The sequence below is a fragment of the Coturnix japonica genome, chromosome 7, assembly GCF_054131305.1.
Source record: "Coturnix japonica strain WE chromosome 7, WE-NBRP24, whole genome shotgun sequence".
Classification (NCBI taxonomy): Eukaryota; Metazoa; Chordata; class Aves; order Galliformes; family Phasianidae; genus Coturnix; species Coturnix japonica.
In genome coordinates this window covers 18,587,220-18,603,650 of record NC_140669.1, presented here as the reverse complement: position 1 = coordinate 18,603,650, position 16,431 = coordinate 18,587,220, and the positions used below count along the sequence as shown (strand labels likewise).

The 16,431-nt window shown below is 44.2% G+C and overlaps 1 protein-coding gene across 5 annotated transcripts in view; it reads left to right on the top strand.

Annotated features, from left to right (window-relative positions):
* The window catches only part of CHN1 (chimerin 1), a 73,722-nt gene that overhangs the window by 42,028 nt on the left and 15,263 nt on the right, over positions 1-16,431 (top strand). For all 5 annotated transcript variants that reach the window (XM_085552570.1, XM_085552573.1, XM_085552571.1 and 2 more), the window contains one exon: positions 8,980-9,057. In XM_085552570.1, coding sequence (XP_085408696.1) covers positions 8,980-9,057 — 78 coding nt within the window. The remainder of the gene's footprint in view (positions 1-8,979; positions 9,058-16,431) is intronic.

Below are 16,431 nucleotides of genomic sequence, written 5' to 3'. Positions count from 1 at the left end.
TTGCTAGTCCTGTTGGCACTCAGCTGTGCCCTATTAGTTCCTGTGCTTTGCAAATGGCATCCCAGCTGATTCCATTTAACCTTCCAGAACCTTACCCACCTGTGCCTTTCAAGCACATTAATGTAATAGCCACGCAATGATATGGAGAATTACCATGGAATGAAGGCTGTATGTCTGTGTTGGTAGCCTGACTTGGATACTGCTGGTCTAGTATTGCAAAGTTAGAAGCAATTAAGGCCACACAAACTTGGAACTGGAGAGTGTCTTGGGTCACATTGCATTTCAAATGCACAGCACAGCCTCCCATCTCAGAGCTGTGCTGTGGGCATGCATAGCTGTGGATCAGCATTCCACTTTAGCATTGCTTCGTAGGTGCCAGTCACTTGGGTGCTCACTGAGAAGAGTTACCTTCTGAGTTGTCAGGTAAGTGTAGCTTTTTTGTGACCTGGCACGTGAGGTCTATACACAGAGGTGGAGTTTTTGTAAAGTCTAGTGTTTAATTATACCAAGGGGCCAACTGCCATATGAAATTAGGGGCAGTCCCTCAGGCTCACAACCAGGCTCTCTACAAAAGCACAGGGAGTAATTGCCCTCGGTGTATTCCTGTGCCTGCTCAAGCCTTTGTAAAATGAATGCTGAGTAAAACTGTTAAGAAGGCTGTAAAGCAGTATGATTGCTGTGCAATTAAGTCTGAAGAATACTGGTTGTGTTGTTGCTGATAAAATGAAGCCATTAGCGATGAATGAAGTGCTTTTCTTTTCCTGTGCCTTCAGTGTTGATAGAAGTAAATCTGTGTGAAGCCTTCACTAGTAAAATGCAGTTCCGGGATTTCTGACATTTGATAGTTTGGATCTGGTTACATTTTTACTGCCTTTCTTACCTGCCCATAGCTTCTCTGTTGTTGTCTGGCGGGTGTTTCCTTCCATTTTCCTTGGCATAGACTAGCACAAGGAGGAAGGGAGAGAGGGAGGAAGCTCACGAGAAGCCAGAGAGGTTGGCTGCCTTTGAGTGGAAAGAGGTTTTCTCATAGATCTTAAGAGGTGGGACATGGAAATAGAGAGGTCTGTCTCAAGACAGTGGTTTCAGCCTTAGAAGAAGCCTGTTGCTTCCCATCTCCAGGGGCTGTATACTTGTGGCTTCCAGAAAGGCTGCTGAGACATATAGCAAGGAAGCCCCACATCTGTATATGTGGAGATGAAGGCCTTTTCTTTAAAACTAGTTTTCCTTGACTGTTTTTCTGTTCTCACAATTCCATAGTCCTTCCAGTGGTCCCAGACATGAGCTGGCAGATCTCTCTCAGAGCAGGCATATGATTGCCGCTTCTCACTCATGCCACAAGCTTCCTGGGCAGTGAGGGACTGCAGTGGGTTGTTAGCTGGCAGCTCTGTCATTTGTTGTTCTGTTTCCATAGCTGTGTGTTGGGTCCTTTTTTTTTTTTCTTTCTTTTTTAAAACTCCTCCTCCCATCTGGCATCTCCTAATTATTTTCTATTACTAATCACTCCTCCAGGAAACAGGCTGGACTATTGAATAAAGTGACCTATAAAAGGATAATTTTATTATTTACAGGTTTCTTACCTCACTTAGACTTTATAATGTGACATTCTATAGCTGGTGATAATCACCTTGGGCTGTGGTTGTGTCTAATCTCATAAACTAGGCAGGGTCAGGTCTGGTCACTCATTGAATATGAGAATTCCCAAGGCAGTGGGAAGTGGTATGAGTAGCACCTTTTGTTGTGAACTAATAACCAGGATGTCTTGTGTTTTATACCCTCTGAGACTGTGTACCCTGCATAACTCAGCACTGCAAGTCAGATAACCAGGGATTTTCTCTACTTACCTCTACCTCTATTCGCTTAAGCTTAATTTTTGTAGTGTGTGGTTGATTTTTATGTAGATAGGAGTGGGGGAAAGCATTTTATATTGGTCACTATTTACCTTCTCACAAGTACAAATAGGTATCAGTTGGCTTCTGTACAAAGATGGAAAGGATGAGGACCTGTGAAGGTATCGTCTGTCATTACCCATTCATTTGGATAGTCCCATGACAGGCGGGCACATCTGCTCCACTAATAATTGCCCATTCATAAGTGGTTACCAAACACATAAGACCCCTGAAGAGTGAAATGTCTAAGTCCTAGCAGAAAGAGAAGTAGTTAGGGTGCCTAAATGAAGTATTTGGAAGCATTGGACTATGAAAGAAAGAAAGATCCATCCTTTATTCTGTGGTTAATGCTGCAGAAGTAGATCTGTTCAAAACTTTGCTTCTCTCCTTCTGATCTTTCACAGACAGAAAATATATTTTCATATAAATTTCTTATGCCTGGTTTTAGCTTCTAGCTGAATATTTTTCTCTTCAGAATTTTAACAAAGTAGGGAGAGCAGTTTTGTTGCTAAGCTCAAAAAACTACTTGCTCTTATTGCTTCAAATCTGTCATACTAGTTAGCGGCAAAGACAGCAACTTTTGACAGTCTTGTAAAGTCTCCCTTATATCATTAACTTTGAGAACGTTCAACTTTTCCATGTCTAACGTTTTTTGTGCATGGCATCAGCAGATACAAATAGTGGTGTTTTTTCCTGGCATTCGTTGTTACTGCAGCCCTAAAGTTTAAGCAGTATGAGAACCATCATGCTGAAAAATCGGCTTGTTTATGAATGGATGTTGCTCTGTCCTTTGTTATCTTAGCGTTAGTATTGCTCACCCCCATACAACTTCAAAGATAACTACTGGATGGTGTTTCTTACAGTGAAGAACACATTATAATGCACGTAAGCCGTATTCTTTCTAGTGGAGTTTATTATAACCTTTGTATAGAGCTAAAGCAGTTGAAATAGTGTGCTATGTTAGAGTTAGTGTCACAAAGCTTAAAGTCATGTAGTAAACTTTATTCATATGTGTATCTGAATTAGTACATTTTCTTACAGCTTCCAATTTGTGAATTGGATTAGTATTGCTGATTAAGGCAAGTGGCTTTTCCCCCTTCCTAACTGAGAGAGCAGAGGCTGAATACCGTGAAGATGTGGAAGGCCATATTCCCAGTTTTGCATGTAGTGGTGACATACTTGAAAAGCTGTATGCATTGAGCTCTTGGATACATGACGTACTGCTTAAAGATTTCTGGTGATTTTGCATTGCTGGAAAAGCCTTGCAGCATTTACTTAACTTAATATGATAACGGATTGGGTTTGGGTTCAGACATTTCTGGGAATTGCCTGGTGGTGGAAGTTACAATGTCTTTAAAACAAATGCACAAAACCTTAGGAAAGTATCAGGTGATTTAATCTTTCACTGAGTCTAAAAGTCTTTGGTCTCTTAAGTGACAGCTTCCCGTTCACTCCAGCCTCCAAACAAAGCTGCAGCCTGTGCTTGGAAACAGTCACCTTCATCATAGGCTGGTTGTAAGGGCAGGCTCACTGCTCAGCAGGGTGACAGGGCTGAGAGCTCACTGGGAAACTTTGTGGGCCTTCTCTTGGGCTGCTCTTGCTGATAATTCAAACAGCAATAGAGATCTTCAAAGCAGAACCACTAGTTCAGTACTAGTTGAGGTATAAATAAAAACCTGCTACTTAGGATGAAGAATGTGACAAAGTAAGAAGGAAGCAGTGATGCTGGATAAATGTTTAATTGGCATTGTCAATAACTATATAATATATATAATATACTGATTTTGGCCATTTGATACAGTGGTTACTTGAGTGTTCATTGCAAGTAAGAAATTCTAACAGCTATAGCTTCCTCTAGGGAAACTGGATGCTTCCTGCCTCTACACAAGAACTTCCATGACAGAAGCATTTAAAAATGTTAATTAGAAAACTTAAAGGGAGTAAATAGGAAAGATGAACCATATGTGAGAAAGGAGAATGAGAAAATTGGAGCAATTGGAAATTGTTCAACAGAATGTAAAACAATGTTTGTTTGTTGGTGTTTTTTTTCCGATTCTCTAATCAGGGATTAGATTTTATGGGTGGCAATAAACTGATAATTTGACTTCGGGGCTTTTCAGAGGGTAATTTCACTCTGGTTTCCTTCATTGCAAGTTTCAAATCAATCCTGATTTAAATAGAGATGGAAATAGCAAGAAAACAAAGGGCCAGCACAAGTGGCTCATCTAAAGGGTGATCAGCCTTCCTCATTTTCACAGTCTGCCTAATTATACCGTGTAAAATGAGCATAGACCTTGACCCAGTGCAGTGGTGCAGCTCTGCCCGTGGACACAGCTGAACGTAGATAACTGTTAGTCATGGTCTGCCAGAAGTGCTGATGGACACATGGGATTACCACGTTTTGCCATTTTTCTGCAGGGAGGTGGACCATAAGCAGATTTTTACTATTATAAATTGTGCATGAATGTTTCCTATCTATGTCACAGCTCTAGTATTCTTTCAGAGTAAGAAATGTTTTCACCTTGATTTGTGGAGTTGAATTAAGTGTTATTTAAAGAAAGATTAGAAGGCTTTGCTCATCCTTATTTTTGCTAAGTATGTATGATTATGGTCTGGAAGTACGTTGAAGGAAGAAACTCTGACAGCACGTGTATCATAGCAACATAGCCTGGTCAGGAAGAAATGGATGAATTCAAAATAGAGAATGTGCCAAAGGAACAGGTGTGGCTGAAATACAGAGAGTGTTTAGAAATTAATGAACTGCGGTTTTCAATTATAACGTAAATTAAATCATTCTAAATTGAATTATTATGTAGAACAACAAAAAGATAATGTGAGAAGCATCAGACTGCAAGAGAAGACTAATGTGAAACAAATATTGTGCATCAGGTAAGGGAACGTTAATGAGACATAAAAAGAAGTTTCCATACTGCTTGCCTATGCTATAGCAGTATCCAAGGCTCTCTTTCCACAAGGAATAAATAAAGAAAAACAAGTAAATGTAATAATGGAAAGACGTTGTGGGTTACATGAGTATCGCTATTCCTGAGTCTATGATTTTTCAGTTACATAAAGTTGCAGGAGTTTATTATAAATCAGCTTTTAACACTGTGATTCTTAAATGGGTGTGATAAAGAAGTTTTTAGCCACCATTAACATTCCCTTGCTAGGAGACAGGTCAGGTCCCATATCAGTGGGTATGATTAAGGTTCTTATTTGCCTTCTCTCTCTTAGGAAAACCTTTCCAACAGTGTGGATCACCAGTTACCTGTAGTTTCCAAGTATTAATCCAATGGTTTGTTTTGCCTTGTGATACTTACATGTAGCACATTAGTAACAAAAAGCATTTGCCATTAGAGTAATCTTCACGCAACTGCTATTTTGCATTACATTTTTACTATTATTGCTCCTATACAGCACGTTGTCTTGGGGCATTTTTTAATTACTTTGAATTTATTTTTGGAGTAAGATTTGCCTTGAAGTGTTGCAACTCAAGGGATTTTTTGCTGGAGCAATGCCTCGCTGCAGCAAGCACAAGTCAGACCACGATCAGGAAGGCACAGTTCCCTCAGGGCCAGCAGGGCCTACAGGCAGCTCCTTGCTCCACCAGCTGCTCATCCTGCAGGTCCCAACAGCGATACACATCATTCTGCAGCCCTGATCTAGCAGTGCCTGTAGGTGTAATGGTGGGCTGAAACCCTGTCAGTAGTCCTCCAAGCAACGTGGGTTGCTTGTTGCACAGGGATCTCTGCTGCTTTGGTTGTTGTGTGAGCCCAATGCTGTCTGCAGGCCTTGTGTGTTTGTCTGGTGGCCAAGGGGCATGCTGGCCCTTCCCATCCCCTTTCTGAAATATCAGCACTGGGCTGAACTCTTCAATAGCATTTCTCCCCTCTGCTCACACAGTTTACCTGGGGATGGAGGCTTTGCCTGGCATTCCTTGTCCACAAGTTCGGTTGAAGGTTTGGCTTTCAAATATATATACAATAGGCTGTGATTCTCGAAAAAATGCATGCAGTATAACTGCTGGTCTATATTATTATTAAATTGCATTCCTTAGGGGGATGAGATTGTATTACATATAAAGTCTGAAACAATAAAGGCCTATTTAGTCATTGCAACATGAAAATACCATATGAGAATGAAAAACCTGCTGTGTGCTGCACACACATTCCCAAGACTGAAGAAAACATGATGCTGTGCTTGAGAGAGGAGCCAGGTGGTCATGAAAGGAAACACTTTTGTGCTGGGAATGCGTGTGGGGTTCAGGATGTCTGAGTAAGCCCAGCCTTTTTCAGAGCTTGTGAGATTAACCTGATGTTTCCATCTTCTGTTTTTGTTTTTTTTCCCCCCTAGAGTGATTTCAGTTTATCCTCAACAAATGGGAAAGGCATTGATTTGCCTTTCTAGAAAGATAATTTGTCTGATGCTGACTGAATTGTATGACTGGATTAAACTTGCATAATGTGACTTTCAGAGAGTGACTAATTGGAATTTACTGCAAGCCATGGATGACTTTAAAATCAATTCTGTAGAGTCTTCATAATAAGACTTACTAATTGTGAGATTAGCACCAGCAAATATGCATATATTATCCAAATAACAGAGAGAACAAATAGTGCTCAAGAAAATAGCTGCTTCCACTGCACTGTGAAGGAATGCTTCAGGGAGAAGTAAGGAAAGTGGTGTCTTGATAGGACCCCCGGACTGAGGCCCTGTTATGGATGAGGCTTCAGGACAAATGAGAATGCTTGCAGTTCAGCTTTTGAAGTAAAGGAAAAGGGCTGTGCAAAGAGTGCTGTCTTGCAATGCCAAACCTCCAGAGTTAGGGAATGGCAGAAGAATAATGCTGTATGATGATATCATTTAAATGCAGTTTTCTGGAGATGAATTTTAACTGCAGCCCTGGTTTCTGTTAGGGAAATATATGTAAGAAATTGATAATATTGTTTTTATTGTTTTTCTTTTCTTTTATTTTTTTTAGTGGCTTACTTTATGATTTTCTCTTTATTTCAGTCTAGGTTTATGGTGTGCACAGATATGGTGCAAGCAGTGCATGTAAGGGGCTGTTTGCTGTACATGTGTGCAGCATTCTTATTTCTGCAAGCAGCAGAAAATGCTTTGCACTGAACAGTAGGAAACAGATTGATGTAAAACCAATCAGCGGTCTTAGTTAGATTATTGTAACACAAAGCAATGTTAGAATTAAAATTCATAATCTTATAACTACTTTTCAGATTATAATGTGTTTTCATAATTAGAGCCATGAGATATGACCTTTCCCTGTTGGGTAGTTGTGCTTACCCTTTTATTGGCAATCCTAAGATTTAATTTTCCAGGATCCAGAGATCGGTTTCTACTAACGTGACTCTAAAGTGCAATTGAAAATAAATCAGTTTTTCAGACTGAAGGAGCTCAAAGAGCTGCTTCTTCCTCTTGTGACCGTGCTGTTCTCATGCGTGTGTGAAGATGAGGTGGTCAGTTTTTGGCATCTCTGAGTGCTCTCTTCATTTTTCTTCATCTCCTACTGGTATATGGCATATATTAGAATGATGTGCAGAAGAATGTGGAGAAGCACATCTATCTACCTGCAGTGGACGTGAGTGGTTAAAAGCAAGCTCTGCAGACTGAGGTAGCTGCTGGAAGACTGTCACTTGGTAGGGAGATTATGCAGCCTCCTGCACATATTGAGGTGCTCCTGATGCCCTGTGTATGAGCAGTTTTGTTCTATGTTTGGCCAGGGTCTGGATTATTAGCAGCTTACTTGCAATACAAATTAGTGGTTGGTGAAGCAGATAAGGACTAGGCTCTGAGCAACCGGATCAAGCTGCAGATGTCCCTGTTCATTGCAGGGGAGTTGGACTAGATGGGAAGGGATCCTTAAAGATCAAGCGATTCTATGCTATGTTGAACTTCAGTCTCTGCAGCTTGTCTCTGTGCAGGTAATTAAAGCCCAGGGGCAGGGTAGCGGTTGCTGTGCTTGAGAATGCTGAGGGCTTGTGGCCAGCAATACCTGCAGAACTGAGCTGCACAGTGACACAGCGATCCAGCTGCAACACACCATTTCCATCCAGAAGCCTGCGACAAACTGTGCTTGTCTTTGGTTGTTACTGAGTCATGAGAGATAAAAATACCTCTGCTGCAGGAGGGAGAGTAGCTGCAGCGCTGCACCCTGCGCCGAGCAGTGGGGGCTGCCTTCCCCAGGCAGGTTGTCATGGGGAAAGGTCTGTGTGGTGCCTACACGTGAAAGGGACACGGTGCTCACCCCGTGGTTTGGGTCGCTGCAGTGTGGTCCTGCTGCCTGGATGAGAACTGTTCAGGAATGCACAGCAGGTCCAGCTGTGGGTGCCAGTGTGTTGGGACTCCGTTGGTGTTCTGGGAGTCCTGCAGGAGTGTAGCTGGGGTCGTAGGCCTGTGGTGGGAGGGGGCACGGGCTGAGCTTCAGGTGGCAGCTGTGCTGGCGGCACGCTGGAAGCAGAGGTCGTTACCTGACGTGAGTTTGACGGGCTCCCATTGACGTCAGTATCGATGACAAAAGTGACTTTAGAAGAATAGGGCCGAGCACCGCCGAGCTCCCGTGCCCCCAGCGCCCACGCAGCGGTGCGGGCTCAGCCCCGTCCCGCCGGTACAGCCGCGCCCCGCCGGGCCCCATTGGCTACGGGGCGGGGGCGCGGGGCGGTGCCGGCCGCACGGCTCTGCCCTACGCGGGGCGGTGGGAGCGCTCCGCAGCCGCGGCCGCCGGCGGAGGGAGAGCTGCGGTCCGGTGCCGCTATGCCGGCGCGGAGCCCCCCGCAGCGCCGCGTCCCGCAGCGCTAGCCGTGCCCACAGCGGGCCGCCGCTGCCATGCCCCTCCCGGCGCCGTCAGAGCGAGCCTGACAGGCGGCGGCGCGGCCGGCTCTCCTCTACTCCCGTCAGTTCCAAAATGCCGTCCAAAGAGTCGTGGCCGGGGCACAGAGCTAATAGATCGGCGGTGCGCAACTCCAAGCGAGAGGGCCGCCAGCCCGATCTGCTGATAGCGGCCCTGGGGATGAAGCTGGGAGCGCAGAAGTCCTCGGTGACGATCTGGCAACCTCTGAAACTCTTTGCTTATTCGCAGCTGACATCGCTTGTCAGAAGAGCGACGCTGAAAGAAAACGAACATGTTCCCAAATACGAGAAGATTCATAACTTCAAGGTAAGAAATTCCGCTGCTTATTCCTTTTACAGGTACCGTGGGGGATGCGTTTCACTTGGAATTGCTGCAGTGTTGCAGTGCGTGCCTGTGTGTGTATATGTGTGTGTTTGATACTATGTGTCACATCCAGGTTATCTGTTCCATTTACCCTTGTTCGGTACTGGGAGATGCCAGCAGTGTTGAAGCCTGCCAACTTTTCTTTCCATTCATATCACTGTAGTTCAGTTTTACTTATGGTGATGTGATGCTAAAAAGTCGTTTACATCTGATTAGAGGATTAATCAGATCTCAGTTTGTCGCTGGTAAATAGCTTTGGAGGTAAGAAGCATGTTCTGCTGCATCTGGACGGAGCAGATGGTCTCTGTTTCCCTTCATGTTAACGAACTGAGCACGACAAGAGGAGTGTGTCTTACATGGGGCTGCTGGAGCTGCTGACATGGGCAACTATCTTGTGGCATAACCAAATCTGCCTGGCCTTCGGTATCGCTTCTCGCTATTGTACTGATTTAAAAAAGCAAACAACAAATGCCTTATGCACTTTGCTAAGACTTGTTAACGCAGCACATGCATGTTTTGTGTCTGCCTGTAATAAGTGTCCAGTAAAGGTTCAGTTCCTCAACCCTTGGCAGTCAGATCATGTGCAGTCCTGGTTTGTAAGGCTGAGTGAATTGGTGTCGTCCCAGATTCCTGCAGCAGTCAGTATGAACTTACAGACAGGACGTGGAGCCTATAATATCATCTTGATGAATTTATATCCTATATAACTATAACTTTGCTTTTATCAACTTCAGGAGAAGGGAAAGCCATTAACGTCACATAGGTGTCTGCTGATTTAATTAATCAGAAATCTTTTCATTATCTCAGATTCTCAGTTTTAATTCCCATCACACACGTGTGCATGTGTGATGTGCACATGTGCATGTATGCATATTTACCTCCAGGCCATTGGATTTTATCTACTTCCTTCTGGCTTTTCAGTTCAGATGATGACAAGAATTGGAAGCTGTGCACAATCAGGATGTTTAGTTGGACTTATTCATTGAAGCACACATTTGAAAACAAAATGCTATATAAAAACAGCATTTAATGAGTTCTCGGTGTGGTCTAACCCTGCTGCCAGTCAGTTAAATGCAGAGCCTTTGGTTTGTTGTTTTTTCCCAGCAAGACCCTGAATTGTCCTAGAGATCTGAGGCACCTTGCAACTTCCATTTGTTCCTTAGTGTCTAAAGATGGTTCCTGCAGAAGCCAGCAGGCAGTGGTTTCCCATGTGCCACAGCCTATGTAGGGTGACACGTATTTAGTTTTGTAGATGTCTCTGTTCCTCAGCTGCTTTCCTTTAACAGTCTGAAACACGGCTGCTTTGAAAATAACCTGATAATTTGATTTTTCATTCATTTGGGTTTAGTTGTTGTGTGTTTTTTTGTGTTTGTTTGCTTTTACCCTGAAGCTGTTTTTGAATGGTTGTGTAGCTGTGAATTTTCCAGCTCTTGTTCTGAAACAAGCTGCATGTCTGATCCAGTGTCACAGGCACAGCACAGGCTGCCCACACAGATTGCTTTCTTCGTAACAGTCATGCTGTAGTTCCTTTTACGTGTACAGCTGGTTGGAGAATTTACCTTTAACAGCAGCTGGTTTCTCAGGTCAGTGAGATGCAGCCAGCTTGCACAGGTAACTTTGCTATAGAAGAGCAGAAAATGCGCTCACCTGGAGGGGTGTGCAGCAGCGCACTGAGGGTATGCTGCTAAGTGTGGCTCCTTTTCTTTCTGTAAGGAATAACTGCAAGCCCTTCATGATGATTGTGTTTTTGGATTTCAAATGAGTGGCTTGTGTGCTTCTTTGCTTTATTGTTCTTCACATCTGTCCAAATCTTCTTTCTGTATCTAAAGATGTCACCCTTTCTAGTGCCTCAGTGAGCGCCCTAGGTTGCCTGTCGAGCAGAATATGTGCTACCTGCATAGGAAAGAAGGAAAATATCAGCCCAAAAATCCTTTCTGGGCCTCCCCTTGCTGGTAGGCATTTGAAACAAGAAACAAAATGAAGGCACAGGGCTCAGCTGACCAGAAGCAACTGCTGTCTCCAGGGCCCTGCAGCAAGAAGGACACTGCTCTGCACCCCCACAGCCCACGTTCTCTTGGCATTGCAGGCACGAGGCAGTACAAGACCTGACCCTTTGCCCAGCTGCTGCTTGGACCAGTCATGTTGATCAGTCAAAGAAAGGATCTTCTTACACTGGAGGTGCTATGGCATCTCAGTGGAAGGAGGAGGAATGGAGAATGGTTAATGCGCAGCAGCTATTGCTGGTTTCATGGAGTGGAGGAGATGCCCTTTCAACCAACTTTCCAGAGAACAGAGGTGTTTTTCCACTGTTGCTTAAGCCACGCTGCTAGGTTAGTCATGTTTGTTACAGTTCATCTCTCCATGCTGAAGCAGCCTCCTGTGGTGACCCCTTTGGAATGGAGGCAGAGCAGCCCATACACGTGTGAGAAGTGGGCTCGGTGAGGACTGGTGTCTGCTGGAGGGACCTTGCTAATATGGAGGGACTCAAATGTCACTTTAATAGACATACTGCTGGTACTAACAAGAGTCATTTGTTTGAAACAAATCCACTGCCCTGGCCCAGATTTTACCTGTGTAATTGCATCTGTGCTAGGTGTTTGCTGGTGTAAAAAGCCATAACAAATCGCTTCTGTGCCAAATCACATTGTTCTAATGAGCTGCTCCTGGGGCTGTGCCTAAACGCTGGCAGCCAGCAGGTGGAAAGTGCAGAAGAAATGCTGCAAGAAGACCTGAAACCGTAACTAACCTGTACTGCATTGAGCAAAGCCATTTTGATGTGTCTTCTGACATGAACTCGTTTCTATTTCTGATCTTCCAAAAAGTGGGGCAGATGCTGATTTGGGGTGCGTTGGTCAGTCTCCACCAAAAAGAGAGTGCTGCTTTTGATGGAGTCCAGCCCTGGCAATGAGAAGATTTTTCATAACATCTTTAGATGAGTCACTGTGCTCAAATGAATATTCAGAAGGAGAGCTGGGCGCTGCTATAGCACAGTCCCCGGAGAGAGCATCTGCGTGTACTCAGAGATAAGAAAGCCTCTGGAAATGGGAGGTTTCTTTTGGGCTCCTGGGACTTGGGGAAAACATGTTCAAAGGCAGTGACAATATCTGGAGAGCAAAACTGGAGAAAATCCTCCACAAAACTTCTGAGGAGATCTTGTCAGTTGTGTGTAGCTGCTTCTGAAACCCGTGGTGCATTATACAGCAGTTCAAGCCAGAAAAGCTTTTAGGCATGGATGGATTTAGTTTTTTCCTCTTATGGTATTTATTTAATGTTTCTTTTTAACTTTATTTTTTTAAAGCCTTGTCTTTTCTAAAGCAGATGCCCAATAGTGCAGAATTATTTAACCCTCTCTGCTTTCTGAATGCTAATCCCTGAATTCAAGATCTGCCTCTGCTTTTGGTTGGATTTGATTTTTCTTTTTCTATATCTCTATTTCAGCCATAGTTCCATCCCGCCTTGCTGGCAGCTTTCTAAGTCATTAGCTGTGACTCTTGTGCGTCTCCCATACACACGACCACAGGAGCAAAGCAGCCTATGAGTGGCAGGGCTGAGAAACACTCTACAGGGACTGGGGCCTCCAGGGCAGGGAGCACTGCTTCTGCTCTCATCAACGTTTCTGCCTCTAAATTAAATGTAGCATCCGTGCAAAATCACTTCTTTAGGGATCTGTTGAGGTTTTGTATTAACGTTTATGTCATTATGTGGAGTGTATATGGCATATATATATACCTACTGTTTCAACTATGAAGATTTTATTCAATTTTCACCTATGGTTTCTGAATCTTGTATATAGACACGGATGTTAAGTAACATAGGCCTGGAATGAAATGGGTAACGTTCCAGTCTCTAGATATCGATTTAAAAAAAAACCAATGTGCTGTTCCATTTTGTAAGGAAGGTGATCAGTTTCATTGCATTTCCAAGGCAAAAAGCACACAACCTGCCATTCTCTCTGCCATTTGTTGCCTTGTCTCTCTTAGAGCAGAACCTAACCCCATTTTCCAGTTGTTCTCATTTCTGCTGACATGATCTGCACAAACCAGGAAGTCAACATGACATGACAGTGCTTTGGGCTCCGGGTGAGCAAGGACTGGGAGGAAGGGCAGCCTGCTCAGCATTCATGTCTGTGCCCACTGCCCATAGCCGTGCTATTTATACTTGATGCTCTGAACCACGGCCCCCTTCTCTGGAGCTGCTGGATGAAGCTGTTGGCCTGATCCCAGGCTGGCTCCACGTGTGTAGCACCACAGCTGGGTTAGGCAGTCAGCTCTGCTTTTGGTGGTTTGCTGCAGTGTTCTCATTACGCTCATTTCTGCTATACCTTCACGTGATAGTGAGTTATCTTACAGCTGCACTGTGTGTTGTCATGGCAGTCTTCTTGTTTCTGAGATTACTAAGCAGCAGCGACATTTGCCTCACAGTAGGAAAGTCATGTTCTGTAATATTTGGAATGATTGAGACCCTCGTTTTAGAGGGCCTGCCAGTTGTTAGTGTATGCAAACACTGACTTGAAGCATTGGCCAAACCAATAGTTGAGGTCGTTTTTTTTCTCACTGATCTCTCTTCTATGCCCTTCACATCCAGGCATCCTCTGTCTGTACATGGGATGTGTACAGAGGGCACTCGGTGCCAGTGTGGGTGCATCCAGTGCCTGATGAAATCAGCTGTGACTGAGGACTCAGACATTAATAATACAGGCTGAGTTATTTTAATTGAGACTTACAATGTCTCCTGTATCCAATTAAAAGCTTGGTAGAGTCCCAACAGGCAGAATTCAGTTGACGGAATTGCAAATCAGCAAGGACTACTGAGCTGACAGGCTTCATCAGCAGCATCCCATCATCCTTAGGCGTTTGTCTGAAAGACACTGCTATAGCCAGAAGAACTGCACCTTGGGAGCACCATGCAGCACAGGCCCTAGAGTGTGCCATCACTCAGCCCCCAGCCAGCCAGCTCGGTCTCCTCCAAGAACCAACAGGGCCATCCAAAACAGAGGGCTCTGTATGAAGGTAAAGATGCAACATATTTTCCATCCTTTCTCTAGTCACTATCTTTCATCCCAACACAGACAATGTTACCTGGATTTTCCAAATCCCATTCTTCTTGCCAGCAGCTTGATATGGAGGGCTATGGAAGAGGCTACGCTGTTCTATTTGGAGCATGGGTCCTGATGGAGCTGCTCTCCAGGGAGACTGTGGCAGCCTGTGACAGGGATGGCTTTGTTGTGTGCTGTCAGAGAGGCTGTTTTCTGAGTTCAGTGTTTATTTTATGCCTTGCTTTCTGCCCGGCTAAAGCTGCGCAGATCCATCATGTTCTTGCACTTCCAAAGCACTTTGCTGATATTCTCTCGCTGCCTTGACAAGTTATATAATGCAAGTCCCCTAGTTCTGAATGCTAATTATCTGCTCGCTCATTCCTGGTTTTCAGATAACAGCCAAAGTACTGCCCAGTAAATGCAAGAAGCATTAGAAGTAAGTGGTTTGATGCAGTACATGGGTAACTTCAGCAGTGGCTTTTGTAGAGCCTTAGAATTATCAGAGATCTGCTTGAGGAGCTCCCAGTTTGCGGTATAGGCTGTTGTCAGTCACCAGATAACTTTTTTATTTGCTTAAGTTTGCCTCTTTTCATAAGCAATGTTTTAATTAAATGCCAATAGCGCCCCAAATGATATTCTATAACATACACAGTCACTAATCACCAGAGGTAAGATATTTTTCCCGGCTTGTAAGAAAATGTCTTTCAAACCCAAAAAAAGCACTTAAGATCACAGTCCTTTTTTATTTATACCTTGCTGCTGCTGTGGGAGAGTTCAAAATAGAAATGCCATTGTGCAGTTCCCCTATTAACCTTAGACTTGCAGCCTAGTAATTGGGTTTCAGCACAGTTTAGAAGTAGGTATTTTCCTTTAAAATGATCTAGAATTAGATTTTTCTTTTAAACTCATACTTGAAATCTTGTGGAAAGAGGGAGAGGAGGATTTTTGGGTTGGGAGTGCGAATGGAAGATTTTGGAGGTACAGAGCCCAGCTTGACAGTTTTGTACTTTCATATTTTATAAAACATCTGCTTACGGCACGTGCTGTTTTTATAAGGGGAAAGACACACCTTATAATTTAAGTCAGGATCTCTGGGATTCTGCTGGCTGTGTTGTCACAAAGCTTTCTGGACAGGCGTGTTTGAGTTTTGTAATAAGCAAGTCACTTGGCAGGTTTTTAGAATGGGGAATTGAATGTAAAAGTCAGAATGCTATATTAAAGGGTTGTGCAATAGACTCGATATTGTTTGCAGGTGCTGGCCCTCTTGCTAGTAATGGATGCAAACATTTCCCTCTAGTGTGCTGCCTGGCCCTGCTCTGCAGTGTGAAGCAGTTGGAGGGCCACTCTGGCCTCAGAAGACCACTTCTCTTTGTTTTCTGGCATTGTTTACTGCCTCTGATTTCATTTCCAGCAGTCTCTGCATTCAGCCTGTGCAGGGCTGGACCTCCAGTTCCACACTGTGGCAGCTGGAGGTGAATATTCTGGCACCACTGGGCTCTGTGCAAAGGCTGTAGTGCTCCCGGACCCCAAAAGAGGTGTCAGGGCTGGTCCTGCCGGGTCCCATACACTGGGGTGGAAGGGCATTGTGGGCCAGAGGGCCCCTAGTTAATGTTGCCAGGGAACCTCCCCTGACACGTAAGAGGAAGGTTGAGGCAAGAGAAAGCATTACAGAAAATAGAAAAACCCACCTGTAGCTTTTAATTTGTTTTAATTTTGCATTCAGAATAATGAATAAGGAAGTAATTTGAATGGGACATGGTAAAGCTAAGCAGGCCTAGGACAGATGTTCACTTGAGAAGGTAATTTCCTAAGGAAATGTTACAGCAAGGCATTACGGTGTTTGGATGGAGCCTGGCTGTGTGGTATCAGAACAGTGATCCCAAGACAGTGATCCTAAAGGGCAAAGGCCAGTCTCCATCCAAACTTGTGAAGGGAATGATGGTACGCTGTGCCGGTAGGAAAGAAGGGAGCAGGGGAGCCTGCCTCATCCCTACTGTTTTGAGTTGCTTTTGCATCACAGCAACTGCTGTCAAAGGGACAGGCAGCCTGAGCCCAGCCCTTGCTGGTGACTGCAAAGCAGGTTTTGTTTCCTGCAGAAGTTGTGTTAGTCCTGCAGATGTTAAAGCACAGCATTTTGCTTGAGATTAGAATGTGCTTATTCTGAGAAGGGAAGGCTGCCAAAGACCTGCAAAAAAGCAGGGGGCTGAGGAAGAAAGCCAAGAAGGTGTGGGTAGCGCAGGTGTCTCATGGAGAAGAAGGTGTGAAAAATCTCTTTGTGTGGA